General features: G+C 35.7%; 1 protein-coding gene across 13 annotated transcripts in view; it reads left to right on the top strand.

Annotated features, from left to right (window-relative positions):
• Positions 1-18,366, top strand: part of PUS10 (pseudouridine synthase 10) — an 84,740-nt gene that overhangs the window by 50,130 nt on the left and 16,244 nt on the right. For 7 of the 13 annotated variants that reach the window (XM_055540201.1, XM_055540200.1, XM_055540199.1 and 4 more), the window contains 6 exons: positions 7,682-7,716; positions 10,923-11,034; positions 13,186-13,247; positions 13,542-13,587; positions 15,647-15,711; positions 17,235-17,320. In XM_055540201.1, the coding sequence (XP_055396176.1) occupies positions 7,682-7,716; positions 10,923-11,034; positions 13,186-13,247; positions 13,542-13,587; positions 15,647-15,711; positions 17,235-17,320 (406 nt within the window). Of the gene's footprint in view, positions 1-535; positions 745-778; positions 1,492-1,512; positions 1,590-2,044; positions 2,168-7,681; positions 7,717-10,922; positions 11,035-13,185; positions 13,248-13,541; positions 13,588-15,646; positions 15,712-17,234; positions 17,321-18,366 lie in introns of those variants that run through there. The other 6 variants (XM_055540207.1, XM_055540208.1, XM_055540206.1 and 3 more) reach the window with 6 other exon arrangements.

The raw sequence follows: 18,366 nt of genomic DNA, 5'->3' as shown, positions 1-18,366 counted from the left end.
CCACACTCCCAACCACTAGACCACCAGGGAAGACCCTGGAATAATTTTAAAATAATTCTCTTTATAGAGTTCTTGAGTTATTTATTGAAGACCTTTTTCAACAATTAATAGGTTATCAGCAAGTTAGTTTAGTCCTTAATATTCCAAAACTTAAAACTTACTTTTAAAAAGCTGTTTTTCTTGGTAGTTGTTTTGAAGTAAAATTGTATTTATGGCTATTGAAATTGAGCTAGTTGATGAAGCCTCTTGAATCCGCAGGTTCACCTCACATTAACCAGCCTAAGTAGAGGTGGAGAGAAGGAACCGAAAAGACAGAGCAGCTGCAATGAATGAAGGCTTGGGGACAGATAAAAATAAAGGCAAATAAGGTTCAGCCGTGTCCTTCAGTGTCATATGCTAACTGGGTGGCAGTGGATGCTAATTCTCTAAAATCAAATTTTAAGAGGAAACACCTTTACACCCTCAGCCTCAGCCAATTACTAACAGATATTTGTCGTTATCTCCATTTGACTGATGTCTTTAACTCTAGAGTTACCTGAAATTCAGTTGCCAGGTTATCTTGTCATTAGCATATGACACCAAAGGACAAGACTGAACCCTGTTTTTATTTATATCTGTCCCAGAGCCTTCATTCATTGCAGCTGCTCTGTTTTCCGGTTCCTTCTCTCCTCCTCTACTTCTATTCCACCTTCCCACCTCTATAGAATTTTTTCTTGTAATTATTTCCAATCAAATCCTTCAGAGGTAGGCAAAAATTATCTAGAGTATTGGAAAAAGCAATGGAAATTCTCCTTTTTCTTCCCCAGTTCCCCTCAGATTTTCCTTAAAACTCACAAAACAGAAGTATTAATGCTCTTGGAAACTATCAGTCGAGCTGTACCCTGGTGGCTCAGATGGTAAAGAATCTGCCTGCAATGCAGGAGACCTGGATTCAGTCCCTGGGTTGGGAAGATCCCCTGGAGGAGGGCATGGCAACCCTCTCTAGCATTCTTGCCTGGAGAATCCCCATGGAAGAGGAGCCTGGAGGGCTACAATCCATGGGGTTGCAGAGTCAGATACGACTGAGAGACTAAGCACAGCACAGAGCACAGAGCTGTATCTAATTTGACTCTGTAGATTCAGTCTATCTTTGCTGATTTGTCCTTGCTTTTTTCCTCTTGCTTTGTCACAAATAGAATGTTCAACGTTTTTAATGTTATCTAAAGTTTTTTGTTTTTTTTTTGTTTTTTTTTTTTTGCCAACAATAGTAGGAAAATTTGGATTGAGAAGGTCATATGTCTGGCTTCATTTTCTTTTTTCTCAACCCTGTAGAGAAAGATAATGTAGAGGATTGGGGTGGGATTTCAAACATGGCTAAAGACAAATCTTTTATTTATCAAAAGAGACAGTCAGACTCTGTGTTAGTCATTACATCACAGGTCTGACATCAGAGATTCTGGGGGAACAAAAGAGTGGCAGGGAGGTGATGGTGGTGAGGAGACTTGGAAGTAGGTAAGTGGGAGAGAGAGAGAGGCATGTGTGTGTGTGCTGGGTGGAGAAGAGCAGAGGGTCATGCCTCTAGCTGCCCACACTGCTATTGTCATTTCCCTGTAGGTACAAGTCTATATTTGCATTATCCTTGCTGTCACAAATGAGCCCAAGAGATATGTAGAATTCAAAAGACCTTAGAGTTTTAAGGGCATTGGTGGTAATTTAGAAACCCCGACATCGGTGTTGATCACCAAGTCCTGCTGGTCTGTGTCTTCATTATCTCTTAAAGCTGCCTCCTCCTCTCCAGGCCTACTACCACTGCCATATATATGATTTCTCACTTGAATTCTGCTTTAGTTTACCAAATGTCTTCATTTCCCTTAGTTACCATCTTCTTCCTCTAACTCACACTGCAACCTGAGTGAGAATTCCTGAAGACAAATATGATCATGCTACTCCCTTGCTTAAAATCCTTCTGTGGCTCCATTTTGCCTTAAGTGTAAAATCTAAACCCCTTACCATGGGTTCACTAGTTCTATCATTTTAATCCTGTTTCCTCCTTTGTACTTTGCAGCCACACATCCTCAGCTCTTTAGGGACCAATAACCTATAGTTCCAAGGAGCTTCCTGATGCTCTGTGGCCTTTGCACAACAGTTTTTCCCTGTTTGGATTGTATTTTCTCCACTCTTCACCCAGGTAATTCTCAATAACTGATTCTTCAGAATTCAGATTAGATGTTACTTCTTGATAGTTTTAATAACAAGACTGAACTGAGGATGCCTTAAATGTCCCCTCAAAATATTTCCCTGTCACAGCCCCTACCACTCTGTGTTTCTATTTTTATTAATCTTATTAATCATTATTATTGTTACATTACCATTTTGGGGCTTCCCTGATAGCTCATTTGGTAAAGAAAGTTGCTCAGTCATGTCCAACACTTTGCCAACCCCAAAGAGTTGGCTATTGTGAATAGTGATGCTATGAACATAGGGATGCATGTACCCTTTTGAATGATAGTTTTGTCCAGATATATGCCCAAAAGTGGGATTGCTGGATCACATGGTAATTCTATTTTTAGTTTTCTGAGGAACCTCTATTCTATTCTCCATAGTGACTATACTTAATTTACATTTCCATCAACAGTGTAGGAGAGTTCCTTTTTCTCCACATCCTCTCCCAGTGTTTGTTACTTGTAGACAAACAAGTTTGAGTTTGTCTCAAAAAATGAATTTCCTTTTTAATGATGGCCATTCTAACCAGTGTGAGGTGGTACCTCATCGTAGTTTTGACTTGCATTTCTCTTATAATTAGTGGTGTTGAGCACCTTTTCATGTGCCTACTGGCCATCTGTATGTTTTCTTTGGAGAAATGTCTGTTAAGGCCTATTGCCCATTTTTTAATTGAGTTGTTTGGGTTTTTTGTTGTTGTTGAGTTGTATGAGGTGTTTGTATATTTTGGAGATTAAGCTCTCATTGGTTGCATTATTTGCAAATATTTTCTACCAGTCTTTTCATTTTGTTTATGGTTTCCTTTTCTGTGTGAAAGCTTATAGGTTTGATTGGGTTCCATTTGTTTATTTTTGTTTTTATTTCTATTGCTTTGGGAGACTGACCTAAGAAAACATTGAATAATTTATGTCAGAGCACGTTTTGCCTATTCTTTCTTCTTGGAATTTTATATTGTGATGTCTTATGTTGAAGTCTTTAAGCCATTTTGAGTTTATTTTTATGCATGATGTGAGGATGTGTTCTAACTTCATTGATTTACATGCAGCAGTCCAACTTTCCCAGCAACACTTGTTGAAGAGGCTTTTTCCCAGTTTATATTCTTTCTTCCTTTGTTGAAGATTAATTGACTGTAGGTGTGTGGGCTTTTATTCTGGGCTCTCCATTAATCTGCATGTGACAAGTGCCATTTTTAATGCTTCCGCCCATCTCTCCTTCCTTCCTTCCTGCCTCCTCTGCTTGAACAGCCTCAATTCCTGGCCTTACTATAACCCACTTTCATTGTTTGCTGGTGAATGAGCCCCCAGCTCAGAACTCTAAGATTAAAAGCCATTCCCAGGCATAGAGTTTCCGTGATATGTATATGGGTATATGCTTATGTATGTGTGTGTCTGTCTGTGTGTCTCTGTGTTGCCAAAGTGCACAAGCACTTTAGTAAGCACGTTATTCAACTACTCCATTTAGCAACGCTGAGTCCAGGATTAAATTCTGTGGGTCCTGAGTTTTCAGGAGGTGACATGCTACCTTTGGTATCAAATTTGATTAAACTTGATAACTTTAAGTGGTTCTATTGGGGAGGAAGAATTAAATTTCTTACTCCAGAGAAAGAATTTTTTCCACTGACTAAGGAATGGAACGTTTATTAAAAGTATCTTGGTGACCTGAAGGAGAGGAATGTACTTCTTTTACCTCAGCAGAAGTCAGTCCATGGCATTATTAGCATATGGTAAAATTGAATAATTGAGCAACACTGACTACTTTGGGATTCAGCCTTCCAGCCCCTGCTGTGTGATTAGTTCAGTCCAACCCTGCTGGCATGCTTGAGCAGGGAGCCTGCAGGGGATTAGAAAGGGAAAACCCTTTAACAAATCTCAGGTACTAAAGACATTTGATTTAATTTAACATGTTACACATGGTAATCTGGTTTCCCTTGGCAACCTCTACCCTACACTACTTTATAATCAGAGGATGGCAGGGTAAATTACAGACTAGATGGCATCACCTGGAATGGACCATAGAGAACAGATGTCAAAAGAGGAAATGAAAAGGTCACTAAAAGAGGACAGAAGAGTCTGAGTCCTCTGACAAAAAGGACAGATAGTTCTCTATAGTGCAGGTACCCAGGAGGGTTTCATTGATGAGGGAGACTCCAGGACTGCCTACAGCAGAGTAGTCTGAGATGTGAAGGAAAGGGATCAAATCTCGTAAATCTTCACCCTAATACCAAAACCTGACAAAGATCCCACAAAAAAAGAAAACTACAGGCCAATATCACTGATGAACATAGATGCAAAAATCCTTAACAAAATTCTAGCAATCAGAATCCAACAACACATTAAAGGGATAATAATTTTATTATTTGTGAATTATAGATAAGGTTTTAATTTAAAAATGACAATAATAGGTACCATTTATTAAGTACATGCCAGAAATCTTACTTGGTTCGTTGTATACATAATTTCATTAAATCCTTATCATATCTCTGCAAGGGGAATATTAATATCCCTTTATAGATGAGGAAACAAGTATTTATTGATCTCTTAAAGTATGGAGACTGAAGAAAGGTGGGGTAACATTGACTCCAAGGTTTCAACTTTAGGAGACCATTATTTATTTTTTCTATGATCTTAGAGTCCTAGAAGTCTTAATAGCCCCTGTTACAGAGCAGTATATCCACTAATGTCCATTAATGGTGACCTTTAGCCATCCAGAAAAGTTTAAATTACAGTCATCTTTAGTCTTGTTGTTGTTCAGTTGCTTAGTCATGTCCAACTCTTTGCAACCCCATGGACTGCAGCACGCCAGGCTTCCCTATCCTTCACCATGTCCCGGAGCTTGCTCAAACTCATGTCTGTTGAGTCTGCCATCCAACCATTTCATCCTCTGGCATCCCCTTCTCCCACCTTCTATCTCTCCAGCATCAGGTTCTTTTCCAATGAGTCGGTTCTTCACATCGGGTGGCCAAAGTATTGGAGCTTTAGCTTCAGTCCTTCCAATGAATATTCAGGATTTATTTCCTTTAGGATTGACTCGTATTATCTGCTTGCAGTTCAAGGGGTTCTCAAGAGTCTTCTCCAACACCACAGGTTCAAACTCATCTTTGGTGCTCAGTCTTCTTTATGGTCCAGCTCTCACATCTGTACATGACTACTGGAAAAACCATAGCTTTGACTAGATGAACATTTGTCAGCAAAGTAATGTCTCTGCTTTTTAATATGCTGTCTAGGTTTGTCATAGCTTTTCTTCCAAGGAGCAAGTGTCTTTTAATTTCATGGCTACAGACACTGTCTGCAGTGATTTTGGAGCCCGAGAAAATAAAGTCTCTCACTGTTGCCGTTGTTTCCCCATCTATATGCCATGAAGTGATGAGACTGGATTAGTTTTTTGAATGTTGAGTTCTAACCCAGCTTTTTCACTCTCCTCTTTCACCTTCATCAAAAAGCTCTTTAGTTCCTCTTCGCTTTTTGCCATAAGGATGGTGTCATCTGCATATCTGAGGTTGTTGATATTTCTCCTGGCAATCTTGATTCCTTGATTCCAGCTTGTGATTCATCCAGCCCTGCATAGAAGTTAAATAAACAGGGTGACAATATATAGCCTTAATGCCCTCCTTTCCCAACTTTGAACCAGTCTGTTGTTCCATGTTTGGTTCTAATTGTATGGACCTGCATACAAGTTTCGTGGGAGGCAGGTAAGGTGGTCTGGTATTTCCATCTCTTGAAGAATTTTCCATAGTTTGTTGTGATCCACACAGTCAAAGGCTTTAGTGTAGTCAATGAGGCAGAAGTAGATGTTTTTCTGGAATTCTCTTGCTTTGTCTATGATCCAGCAGATGTTGGTGATTTGATCTTTGGTTCCTCTACCTTTTCTAAATCCAGTTTGTACATCTGTAAGTTCTCAGTTCATGTATTGTTAAAGCCTCGCTTGGAGGATTTTGAGCATGACCTTGCTGGCATGTGAAATGAGTGCAATTGTGCAGTAATTTGAGCGTTCTTTGGAATTGCCCTTCTTTGGAATTGCAGTGAAAACTTACCTTTTCAGTCCTGTGGCCACTGCTGAGTTTTCCAAATTTGTTGGCATCTTTGTCTAACTCTTATTTTACACACTAGGAAATTGAGTGCCAGACATCTGGTAAACCCTAAAGCCAGGTCTTCCAACTCCTTAATTTGTGTATTCCACCATGACCATACACTTTCACAAAAAGGCTTGAGTAAATGGAAGGCAGGAGGGAAGGGGTCTTGCAGCACTATAAATGATATTAGTTTGAGGTAGCGAAGTAAACAAACTAATAGATTGGAAGGTACTGATGAGACATTTAGGCACTTCGAACAGTTATAATTCTTACCTAATTAGTGATTAATTTATTCTGCTTAGCTAATATCTGATCAAATTGATGCACCTAATGTTTCTAAATGATACTAAGTCTTTAGATGTCTCTGGTGCCCTACCAGCCATTTGAAGTTTAAAAGGACATATGAACAACAAAAGCTGTCTCTCCAGGTCTTAAAATGGGTGTGACTGGCCATTTTTGCGACATGTAGAAGCAGAGACTACATGTGGTATTTTATTGACTTACACATTTATGCTTCTGTCACGTTCACCAAATGCCGTATATATGAGGCAGGCCATATATTATCTTTCTTTAAGGTGAAAACTATGGAAGTCTAATGGCAAACTGAGAAATCTTGGTGTCACACACTTAGTATACAAAGCATTTTACATGAATTTCACTAAATCCTCATAACAATTGTGATTGTAAATGTTATTGTTTTTGTTTAGGCAACTTTTTCAGTTTTTTTAATCCTTCCCAGAACATTTCCCCTAGCATTTTATTATGAAAAATTTCAAACCTATATTAAATTGAAAGAATTGTACAGTGAACACTCATATACCCACTTAGATTCTACACTTATTTTTGTATATTTGCTTTTTTTAATACACCTATACATTTATCTTAGTTTTTATTATATTTCAAAGTGAGTTATAGACATTAGTACATAATACTCCTAAACACTTATACATGGATATCATTAATTTGAGTTAAAAATGTTAGTCCTATTAAAAAAACAAAAACAAAAAACTGAGTCCTTCAAATCTATGTTTTGGGGACATAGAATATACTCATTCAGTTTGGGCTTTCCCCCATGAAACAGTAAGATATTTTAAGAGAAAAATGTGAGCCACCCATATTAAAAAACACTTGTAACTTATTAATGAGAAATAGAAATCTGTGGGGAGGAGGGGGATACCCCTGTTGAATTCCTAGGCCACAGCAAGCCAGCACTGCAAATGAGGCATCTTACCTCATTTCTGATTTTAAATGAGATTGAGGTCATTGCCACATTTCTGAACAGTAAGTCCTCTTCTACAGGGGAGAGTTTGATTAGCAAATTACTTAAGCACCTTAGTAATGATATTGGAACCAAATTTCAATGAACATTTTTCCCTTTTCTCTTCTTTCTGGGTGTGACTAAATTGCCTACAGCATGCTGCTTGGTTGCTGGTAAAACAGGAAATGGGGTAAGTAATTTACATAGGGAATTTTTACTACCGTTTAAATTTAAGCTACTTGATTCTTAAAGTACTTTTACTATTACTCTTTTTTTAAGAGTGAGTTCACTAGCTACTAGAGAAATTGGCACAAAGAAAAATTTTTATTTTATATATTTAGGTGTTAACCTTGTTTAACTGGTTTATTGCACAGCATATTAGTAGTCTCACTTTTTTGGTAGATTTATCATGAACATAAATGTATATTTTAGAATCATTATGCATTTATATAATGTAGTTTGGCAGCTTATTTTAAAGGAACACATTTTATGCTGGTCTTAGAAGCAAAATTATAAACCTAATTATGCTGTAAAGGATATGTAGTAAAGTTCTAGTTAAGGCAGAACAACAGTAAGTTTATACATAGATAAGACACAGAAAACATAGGTTCACAGTCCTTTATCTGAAACCCTTGGTGGCAAATGTGTCTTGGAATTTAGAATTTTTTAGACTTTGGCAATGTAATACAGCGTAAATACCATATATGATATACCTCTCTCCTCTGGGGTAGTACTGTATTATCAAGCATTAATATTTCTGCAGTGAAGCATACCAATATTCACACCGATTTGATAAACAAAGGCTTACCTGTTCAAGTCAGAGTTTGGTTGCCAACTGAGTTAAGGAAAAAGCTCTTTAATTTCCCAGAGCTTTCTGGATTTTGAAACTAAAAATTTTATACCAGTATGAAAAGGGCCATGTGACTCTTGGAGGTTCCTGTGTACTCCTGAAAGAAAACCACAGAGAGAAGTACAAATTTCTGTATCAGAATCTCATACTTGGTATTTTATAGAAAATTAATTCATCTGGCATTTTTGTGTGTGTTGTATTTCACATCTGCATTTTTAAAAGGGTAGTAACCACATATTTATCAAAGGTTTGGGGGTTCTGTTAGGTTATGTTAAATTAGTCTCAAATGCTTGCGATTCTGGCATAATAAAATTTGATCCTGTGTTTGAGAAGTTTCTTATTAATAGCATAGTCAGAGCATGCTATTTTTCAAATGTTTCCATCCTCCTTGCTTATTGTGGTTATTTCTTATTGAATGATTTTAAACCAAGGTTAGCTCTTCCAAAAGATCCTGATCAATATAGGGATACTAAAACAGGAAAAAAAGGCAGAATGCTACTCTTTTCTCTTAATATCCCTAGTTCATTCTATAATAATAATGTCAATAGGCTGTAGAGGGATTGCCATTAAAGAATTGATTCAAGGAATTTAGGAAAAAAGTGTATTGGATATTTTGGTTCATCTTTGCTTAAGAATGGTTATTCTGTTGTATGTATAGAAAAAGTGATTGTAATTGATATCCTCATCATTAGTTATCTAACAGAGGAGAGGGAAATGCAGTTTCTAAGTATTAAATTGGTACTGAATTTACCTTAATGACTACTGATTCCTCTAAAGGACCATCAGTCATAAGCTAAGGACCTCTGTGAAAACATTCACCCTAAATTATATTAGAAAAGCTATTAGCCACATTCAGCTTGCAGGATTGAAAATCTGGCATTTTAAGTACTGTATTTTTGCCTTAAAGGTGAGGCTAAGGTTTCCAAAATGTCTGTTAACCCTTTCCTATAGTTCATTAATCTGGAAGGAAAAAAATACCTGTAGTTGAAGTTTTTAAACTGGAGTAAGGTGCTTTAAATTGAAATGTATTTCAAAAACCATGAAGGACCTAAAATATCAATTTTCTTAAACACATAATGAGTAATGTTTTAATCTGTTTTTAGGATTGGCTTTGGCTACAATCCTTTGTACTTTAGACTCTCTAGAGTCTAAACAGTTTTAAAGGGTTTTCCATTCTTGTGTTTTCTGTTTTCACCTTTTTATTCTTTAAAATGTGTGGTCATACCTTAATTATTTACTTTCAACTGTGATGCTGTTTTATGCAGATATCATTAGTTAAACAGTTTGATGCAATGTCAAGATAGTCTTTGAAAATTCCTAAGATGTTTCTGATACTCAGAGAACTAGGAACAGTTTATGAAGCTTAAACATAGTGTGTAGAGAAGTAATCTAATTTTTTGTCAGATGTAGGGCTTATCAGAGTCCTTCATTGTTAAACCACAAACCCAAAGCATATGAAAGCATTCAGTTTAACCAGTTATCTCAGCTGGATTAAAATGGGTAGGTCAGCTATTTCTTAATTTACATTTTTAGAGTAACAGTGGTCTTTATATTGTGTGTATATAATTATATTTTTAGATCAATTAAATTTAGCAATTAACTAAATTATTTTTTATTTTCTACTCATAGTTCATAGTGTCTTTTGGTGTTGAAGAATTAAATACAGTGGATATTGACTATATTGTCTTTTTTTTTTTAGTGAAAATTGGATATTAGAAGAAATGATTCACAAGTTGGCCTAAACACCTCTTTTGTTAAAAAGCAGTCCTATAAATAGCTGTAACTGATTTAAAATTTTAATTATTTGAATGACATGGGCCTGTTTATTAGTGATATTTCAGAGTAGAGCTGTTTAAATATTACCATATCATGTTTTTCTTTTCTTTCACTTCAGTTCCTTTCTATCTCAATTTTAGGTTACAAACTAAAAGCTAGAAATCATAATTGGGACTTCCCCAAACCTATTTATTGGCTATGAGTAGATTTGGGGGAATGTAAAATGTTTATTAAGACATGTATATGTTGTTAAATTAATGAACATTTTAGAGCACTGATGCTTTAGGATTTAATCTTCTTTACCAGTAAAGAGAAGTACAGCTTTTACATTGATTTCCCAAAAGTAAGTCCCCATTATCAGGAAGAAAGTAGATGTAAACATTTTTGGTCTGGGTGAAATTATTGTAATAGACAGTTTGTAATTTCTGAGCAATAAACAATCTTCTCTATTCCATCTTTCCATCTTCTGATATATATAATCCTGGAATCTGGCAATTCTATCTCAGAAAAACTCATTTGTATGCCTTTGTCTTTGAAACTTCAAAATTTGTCCTATACGCCACTTAAAAAAAAAAAAGTAGTTTCTTGATTCTACTAGAATATAGGTCCATGAACTGAGGAAACTGTCTGCTTTGGTCTCTGCTTTCTATCTAATGTGTAAAATAGTGCCTTCACATAGTAGGCACTCTACATTTTAATAATAGCATAAATTCTTGCCTTCATAAAAATGATGTTTTTCATATCAGTGAATTAATTTTTATGTTATTCAGAAAGCAGAGTCTGTCGCTGGGAAGAAATGATATAGTTCAGCTAAAAGAAGCCTACAAATGGATAACTCACCCCCTGTTTTCAGAGGAACTGGGTGTTCCCATTGATGGAAAGGTATTGGGTCATCAGCATTGTTAATTTTATTCTCTGGTTTTACTAGTTTTACTTCATTATATGGCAGATTTTTGGTTACCCAAAAGAATCTTCTCTTTCAATAATCCAATAAAAGGTTTTTAAGCTTTTACAGTTTTTAAATTGAGGTTAAAATTGAGATTAAAGTTTTTTTTTTTCTTTTTTAAATTTCTTTGTAATCAAGACACTTATAACAGGTGCAGTGTACCCTAATTGACCTTAAAAGGTTAGAAATGAATTCGTGCCTTGAAGTATATTTATAGTTTAATTAGACAGATTTACTGATATAAAGCTATACATAAATAACTATGAACAAGTGTGGAGTCAACTCTAGACTATTTAATTTTGGTTGTCTGTGGCTAGTCTTGTTTTCGAATATGTAGACAGAACCTGTTCAACTATAGGGAGCATGGGCTCAACCTATCCCACCTTGTGGTATCTCAGATCCCTTTAATTTAAAGCAGACTGCCTTTGAAACCAGTACACTTCCCATCCCCTCTATTCCAGGGTAGACCTTGCTTCAGCCTTTGAAATGGATTGAATTTTAGGGAAGAGCTCAGTAGATTTCCAGACGTGGAAACAGGACATATTCCTAGCTCATCTTAAATTAGATTTTAATAGTATGGCCTCATTGCTTCATCATTTTGCTTGAAGGAAATTCCCTGGGTATCAGACACACCCCTATTCAAATAAAATCACAAAACCATCTTTCAAAGCTAAACAATTAAAAAATTTTCCTCATTCTGACATTATATAGCTCTGTTTCCCTCTGTTAGTAAGAATAAACTCTGTCCTTTAAACTGAATACTGAAAGAATAGAGAATAAAACCACTTCACAGATAGTATGAAGAGGAAATGAGGTGATGAAAGTACTTTGGAAATTAGAGAAGTCATTGATGCAAAATATTTTTACCTCAGATTTCAGTTTGAAGCACAGATAATTTTACATGTTGAATCAGTGAGAACAGAAAATAGAAAACAAAAGATGCAGTAATGTTCTAATAGGTTCAGCATGAATGAAGTTTTCTTAAGTAAAAGGAATATGTTGTAATTTTAATTTTATTTTGTTGATTTGAGTAAAACAAAAAAAAATTAGTCCTTCACTATTGTGATTAAGAGTTGCTAATAGGCCTGCTGACGATCCAATGCAATCGATAAATATAAAATTCAATAAAAAGGAAGAATTATTATATGATATATCTTTTTTTCAGTGTGAAATTTTGTATAATCTCCATGGAGGTAAATGTATATAGAGTATGAAATTGTGTTTCTTTGTGTGTACAAGGATATTTATTTTAGCATTTTAAAAAATGTTTTTTAAAATTTATTTTTAATTGAAGGATAATTGCTCTACAATGTTGTATTGGTTTGCCATATAGCAACACTGTACCATTTTTTAAAAATGGTAAAACTTAACTACAGCTTAAATGTCCAGCAGTCCTTAGAGTTGAAAAGATGTTCATGACGTAATATTAACTGAATTAAGCAGTTTTCTAAATGTCTATCTAATATACCAAGAAGTACATATATTTATGTTTATATTCATGAAAATGGCTGGAAGGGACCATGTCAAACTGTTACTAGTTCTACCTCAGTGGAGTGGGATTGAAAACCCATTATTTTATAATATTATTATGTATTATATTTTTAATGAAACAAAAAATTAAGATCTTTCTTTTAAAAGTCACATCTATTAAAAACTTGGAGAACTTAATATTAAGAAACCTCATACAGAGTTGTTAGGCATGTGCGTAAATAATAGTTGCTAATTCTAGTCATAGTACTGACAGGAGTATATCTTCGTTTGTTTCAGTTACCCCTTTCCAATTCCCTGAGTTCTCATTTATCTTCGTATCTAATTTATATACTTTACAAAAAAGTCATACAACTTTGATTTGTTTTAAACTTGTTTTTTGTAGGATCACTAGTGATGAGTTCTAGGAGTTAAAAAGAAAAAAGACTATTTCCTTTACAGCTGCCCTGTGACCAAGCTGATTTGAAAACAGTAGTATTTCCAGTTTTCCTTGTCACTTTTTCTGAGCCAATCTTTGAGAGTTAATTCTGTTTCCATTGATAAGTTGTTAGATGTTAGTTTCTTTTTGCTCATTTTTAAACTGTCTTTATAATTTTTAGAGCTTATTTGAAGTGAGTGTGGTCTTTGCTCACCCAGAAACAGTTGAGGATTGCCACTTCCTGTAAGTTACAACTTAACATTGCCAATTGTGCAACATTGTTAATACCTTTTGATTTTCATGAAAATAGTTTTGTTCTTCTTTCTAAGGGACCTATCAGAACTTGTCATGTCTCTGAAGATTTAAAGTGTGCTCTCTGATATGAGTCTAGACAAACCCATGTGGCTCATATAGGGATTCATTTTGTCCGCTTCTGATATCCTGAGTTTAGCAGCTCTATGTTGTATAAAATATTTGAATTTTATCCACCCTCAAATAAACTCATTAATCTTTTATATTAACTTGAATTTTGCTTAGACGTGCAATATGCCCAGATTGTTTCAAGCCAGCCAAAAACAAACAGGTAAGGATTCCTGCTTCTTATTCTTTATTGAGTTTTTTTCTGAGCTGAATATTCAAATTAACAACAAAAAGGATATGCGTTAGAAATATTGGCAATCTATTATACTAAGAATCAATTTCAAACTATTTCCATTTGCTACATTCATTTTTTTTTTAAACTCTCAACACCTTTGTGTGTGACTCAGAAGTCGTGACACACAAACATCGTGAATTGTTTCCCCAAAACTACATCATCTGGGAAAGTATGTTTTCAGTATCATCACAATTCCAAACTTCTGTCTAATATTTGTTTTCTAGAAATTGGTATTTTGAAAATATAATCCAAATAAATTGTTTTATTTAGGACAGTCCTGAATTAATAGAACCTATTTCAGGCTACATTTGAAAAAGGGTTTTTTATTTAAACTCTCCTTTACTGTCTGATGTGAGCTGGCCTTCATGTTAATGAGAAAAAATAGTTAGCTTGTATTTTTAGTTTCTGTCATGCCAAGGTGGAATGTCTGGCATGTTACTGACAGGTTTTCACAGCCCAGTTACTTAGCTGGTTTTGTACAGGCTCAGACATTCTAGTGTTACTGACCGATGTTGTGGTTGTTAAACATAACTGATGTTTTGCTGTTGTGGTTGCTAAAAAGAATATAAGTTTATTGCCAAAAATACATCTTTTGGTCTTTGCTCTTACTTTGACTAATTGCTGGATCTTTTAGTACCTGGGGGAGATTGGAGGCTTGGGGAGTGTGTAACATTTGCCAAATGCCTTGTACAGAAGTAATCAGAAATGCAGATCAAGCCTAAAACCCTGCTTCCCTCCTTTTCTCACATCATGGTACATCTAGAACATTTCCATGTTTGGCCAGCACCCTGAGGTTAACAGGTGAAGTTGCTCTAAGTTGTGAGCAGTAGGCCTAGGGGTTCTCGTTGTTCCAGGCCCTTCCCCTCAACCCTCAGGACCTAGAAGGACCCGGGTACAGCTGTAGTTCACTGCTTTGCCATACCAACTGGGAAGTTCTGCCCAAATGACCTGTGAGCCATGTTTATATAAAGGTCTAGTTTTATTTTTTGTCATCTTTGAGCAAGTATGTAAGTGCCAGCATCAAATAATAGAGTAAGGAAATTTTTGTCAAACCATCACAGACATCATGCCATTTGGCCAGTAGGTGTTGTTTAGTCTTAAGTGTAGTTTTCCTGCATTATGGCTGGGAATAAGTTGAATGACCTTTTGAGATTCTTTCAGGGTTAAGGTTTCGTATCTTAACAAAGAGGCACTTAATTTTTAATTCTAATCCTATGACATAGTATGGTTTAGAAAATCATTTCTTTTGTTGCTGAACTATTTAGATATCTACATTGTTCCTATTTTCAGTCAAGTGTAGTTTTTCATAACAGAAGAAATAATTGTAACTTATCATAGTGACCACATGAGTATGCACTAATTAGTTCTAGTATGTCTACCATGAAGTTTGGCTTTTCTTGTTTTAAAAAACCCAAAGTGGGACATTTGTAGTAGCCCTTCTATTCAGTATAGTGGATTTTGTTTACTTTGTCTGTGGTTAGTGAGTGATACTGAATTACTGGTTGTCAAGACATGCTAGTTGGCTCTGTTTTACCCCTTATCCTGGCAGCCAACTCCTAAATTATGTACTGTGACCCCTGAAGGGATGTAGAGAAGAAAAGAGAGATGGGTCCATCTAAATTTCTTTTGAGGTCTCAGAAAAAATATTTGAAGCACATTTCCTGCCATGTCATCATTTTTTTGTATTTGAAAAATACCATATTTTGAGGGGAGTGGGATAGTGCAGTGAAGAAGACATATTCCGCTAGATCCACCTGATATTATAGACATAGCCTAAATTGAAGAGAAGCATCCAGTCACAGAACTGACAGTATGGACACTTGTGCTGTATTTTCTTTATTTTCTTGAAGCTATTAAGTATTTCTCCCTTTTAAGTATGGTTTAAAATGATTATAATTTCTCCAACCATGTTCTGTTTCAACTCTGATGTTTTCTTATATAGGTGATAATATGTATTTTTTTTTTCTTTTCATTTTACCCTATATAGTCAGTATTCACTAGAATGGCAGTTATGAAAGCTTTGAATAAGATAAAAGAAGAGGATTTCTGCAAGTAAGTAGAAGTATAGAAACAAGAAATAATCATGGAATTTTAGAATAAAGGGAATGTTAGAAATAATCTGGATTATCTCTGAAACTAGACTGGATGTATTTTTGGGACCAGCATTGTGTCTTAATCTCCATTATATCCCTACTTCCTGGCTCAGTATCTGGCATGTAGTGGTGTTCAATAAGTGTTTCTCAAATTAATATTTAGATTTATGAATCATGTCCAACTTGTTTATCTTTTAGAAGAGGATGACTTAGCGACTTTACAACAACACTGAGGTCCAAAGTGGAGGTTGACTTGCCTAAGATTGAGTGTTGGATGTTGAGCCAGGTTTCCTGATTCTCCAGGCTAGTACTAGCCCCATTACATCCCTCATCCTGGATTTCCTGTTATTGTACATCTCCAGAAGAGAGAGGAAAAGGCTCATGAGTTTCCTTTCTTGCTAAAGTATGCTGAACTACAATAAATCTTACATTTTAATACTCAGTGTGTTCGTTTCATTTAAGATAAGATATTATCATAGTTATCCTTCCAGAATAGCCTTGAATAAATTTCAAACAAGGAAGTTATGAGGAAGGTTTCATATATTTTGCTGACTAAACATATCTCAGAATAGAAATATTTTTATTAAGTTTTTGTTGTTGTTGTTTTGACCATGCTGTGTGGGATCTTAGTTCCCCCACCAGGAATCGAACTTGTGCCCCTTGCAGTTGAAGTGTGGAGCCCTCACCACTGCACCGCCAAGGAAGTCCCTGTTAAATTTTAGAAACAAAAGACAGTTACTCTCTACAAGCAGTAGTGCCTGAGTTTCTAAGTGATTTCTTTGTTAAGACATCTTGGGAAACTGAAAATTTCAACACAAGCATTTTGGATTAAATCCACATTTAGTCATTTATAGAGAGACTCCAGTTCTTGGAAGTTCCCAGATGATGGACAGAGAATAAAGTCATACATTGCTTTCTCCTGTCTGTCCTCAGCTGGATTGAAGTTTCTTAGCTAAAGTCAGCCACATTTCACTTATTCTGGCTCTGGTCTGATTTCCAAGATCATAGTTGAAATGAAGAGAGAAAAATGGTGGACTACCCTCCCCACAGGTGTGCCATACTCACATGACCAATCTCTGACTGCACACCAGCTTTACCCAAATGATTGAGGATTTTGTAAGCAGCAGCAAGTGTTCATGGATACTAAAATGAGCCCAGAGAGGCTTCTACTACATATGTGTGGATTTTTTCCCCGCAAATCTCAAGGCTGATGTTGAAAACTATCATCTGGGAACATGAGGCCTCCTGAGTCTGAATGTTATTAGCAGAGCCCTGATTTACTTAGTGCAGTTCTCATGTATTAAAAGTGGTCCTCCAGAGTCCCAGAAGACCCTAACAGTTCCCAAATTTAAAATTCGGGGGAGGCTTAGTCCTTGAGAAACGCAGGCTCTGTGCATCTCAGGCAGTGCTGATTCATCTTAGTTATGTGATTCAATATCATGTCTGGAAAATAGTAGCTGTAAAATTTATTTTGTTTTGCAGGCAGTTTCCTTGTCCTCCAAACTCACCAAAGGCTGTATGCACTGTTCTTGAAATTGAATGTGCTCATGGTGCTGTTTTTGTGGCTGGTAAAATACTTAGTCTAGAATATACTTACACTGTCAATTGTCTCTCCTTTCTGAAAAACTCAATTGACTTCTTCTCTGTTTCCTTCTTATTGTTATTAGTTTCTGATTAGTTAACTCTTTTAAGCACTAGACCTGATAGTCAAGTTTATTTAGGTTTTATAAGTATTCTTATGGATCACTAAAGAGATTTGATATTTAAAATGCCATGCCAAAAGGAAATGATACAGCCCAGATTTTAACAGTTTTCATCAGAGATGGCCAAGTAGAAATATGGGTAGATGTACAGACCAAAAACTAATCAAGAGAACAGAGAGGATGTTTTACAACATGAAGTCAATCCGGGGGAAAAAAATTTTTTTTATCTGCAAAGTGGCTAAACACTTTGCTTCTGATTCGAAAAAGAAATTGTTGCATTGACTTTCCTAAGAGGTAAATCTGGTTAGACAGTTTTTGTTTTGAAAGCTATAGCTGTTTCATAGTAATAGCTGAAATGAAATCGCTCTTTAGTCTTGACTATAATACCCTGCCCTGGGGTAATAAAACCTACCTGCCTCAGCATAGCTTTATTCATAAAACAGTGAGTCATATTCTGTTAGGGTGTTTTCTTTTTTTTTTAACTTATAAAAACTTCAAAATTTCCTGTATTTGAACTCTTTGGAATACCAATGACTCTTACACTGAGAGTATTATCAATCAGGCATAAAAGCAGTTAGTTGCTCTTTTTTTAAGTGATCCTTGGTGTGTTCCATAATATTGTAACTTGTTCAGTCAGTCAGTCAGGTTAATAAGTATACTGAGCATTCCTTTAGAACTCACTGATGATTCATACCGTGTCTTTAGCCATCTCTTCTATTGCTACCTTAAATTTTTTCACTGAATTATGTGTACGTGCTAAGTCACTAAATTACATTATAAATTAGTCAAAGGCTAAGCCTTGTTTTGTATCATAGCCCCTAGAATATTGGCACTTAGTGGATAGTTGTTACTTTCCTTTTTATTCTGCTGTGTTAATCACACCATCCCAGCCAGGTAACCTTTATATTTCT

The sequence above is a fragment of the Bubalus kerabau genome, chromosome 11 (genome assembly GCF_029407905.1).
Source record: "Bubalus kerabau isolate K-KA32 ecotype Philippines breed swamp buffalo chromosome 11, PCC_UOA_SB_1v2, whole genome shotgun sequence".
Lineage (NCBI taxonomy): Eukaryota > Metazoa > Chordata > Mammalia > Artiodactyla > Bovidae > Bubalus > Bubalus kerabau.
Note: the sequence above shows the minus strand (reverse complement) of the source record. Positions and strands in the feature narration are given on the sequence as shown.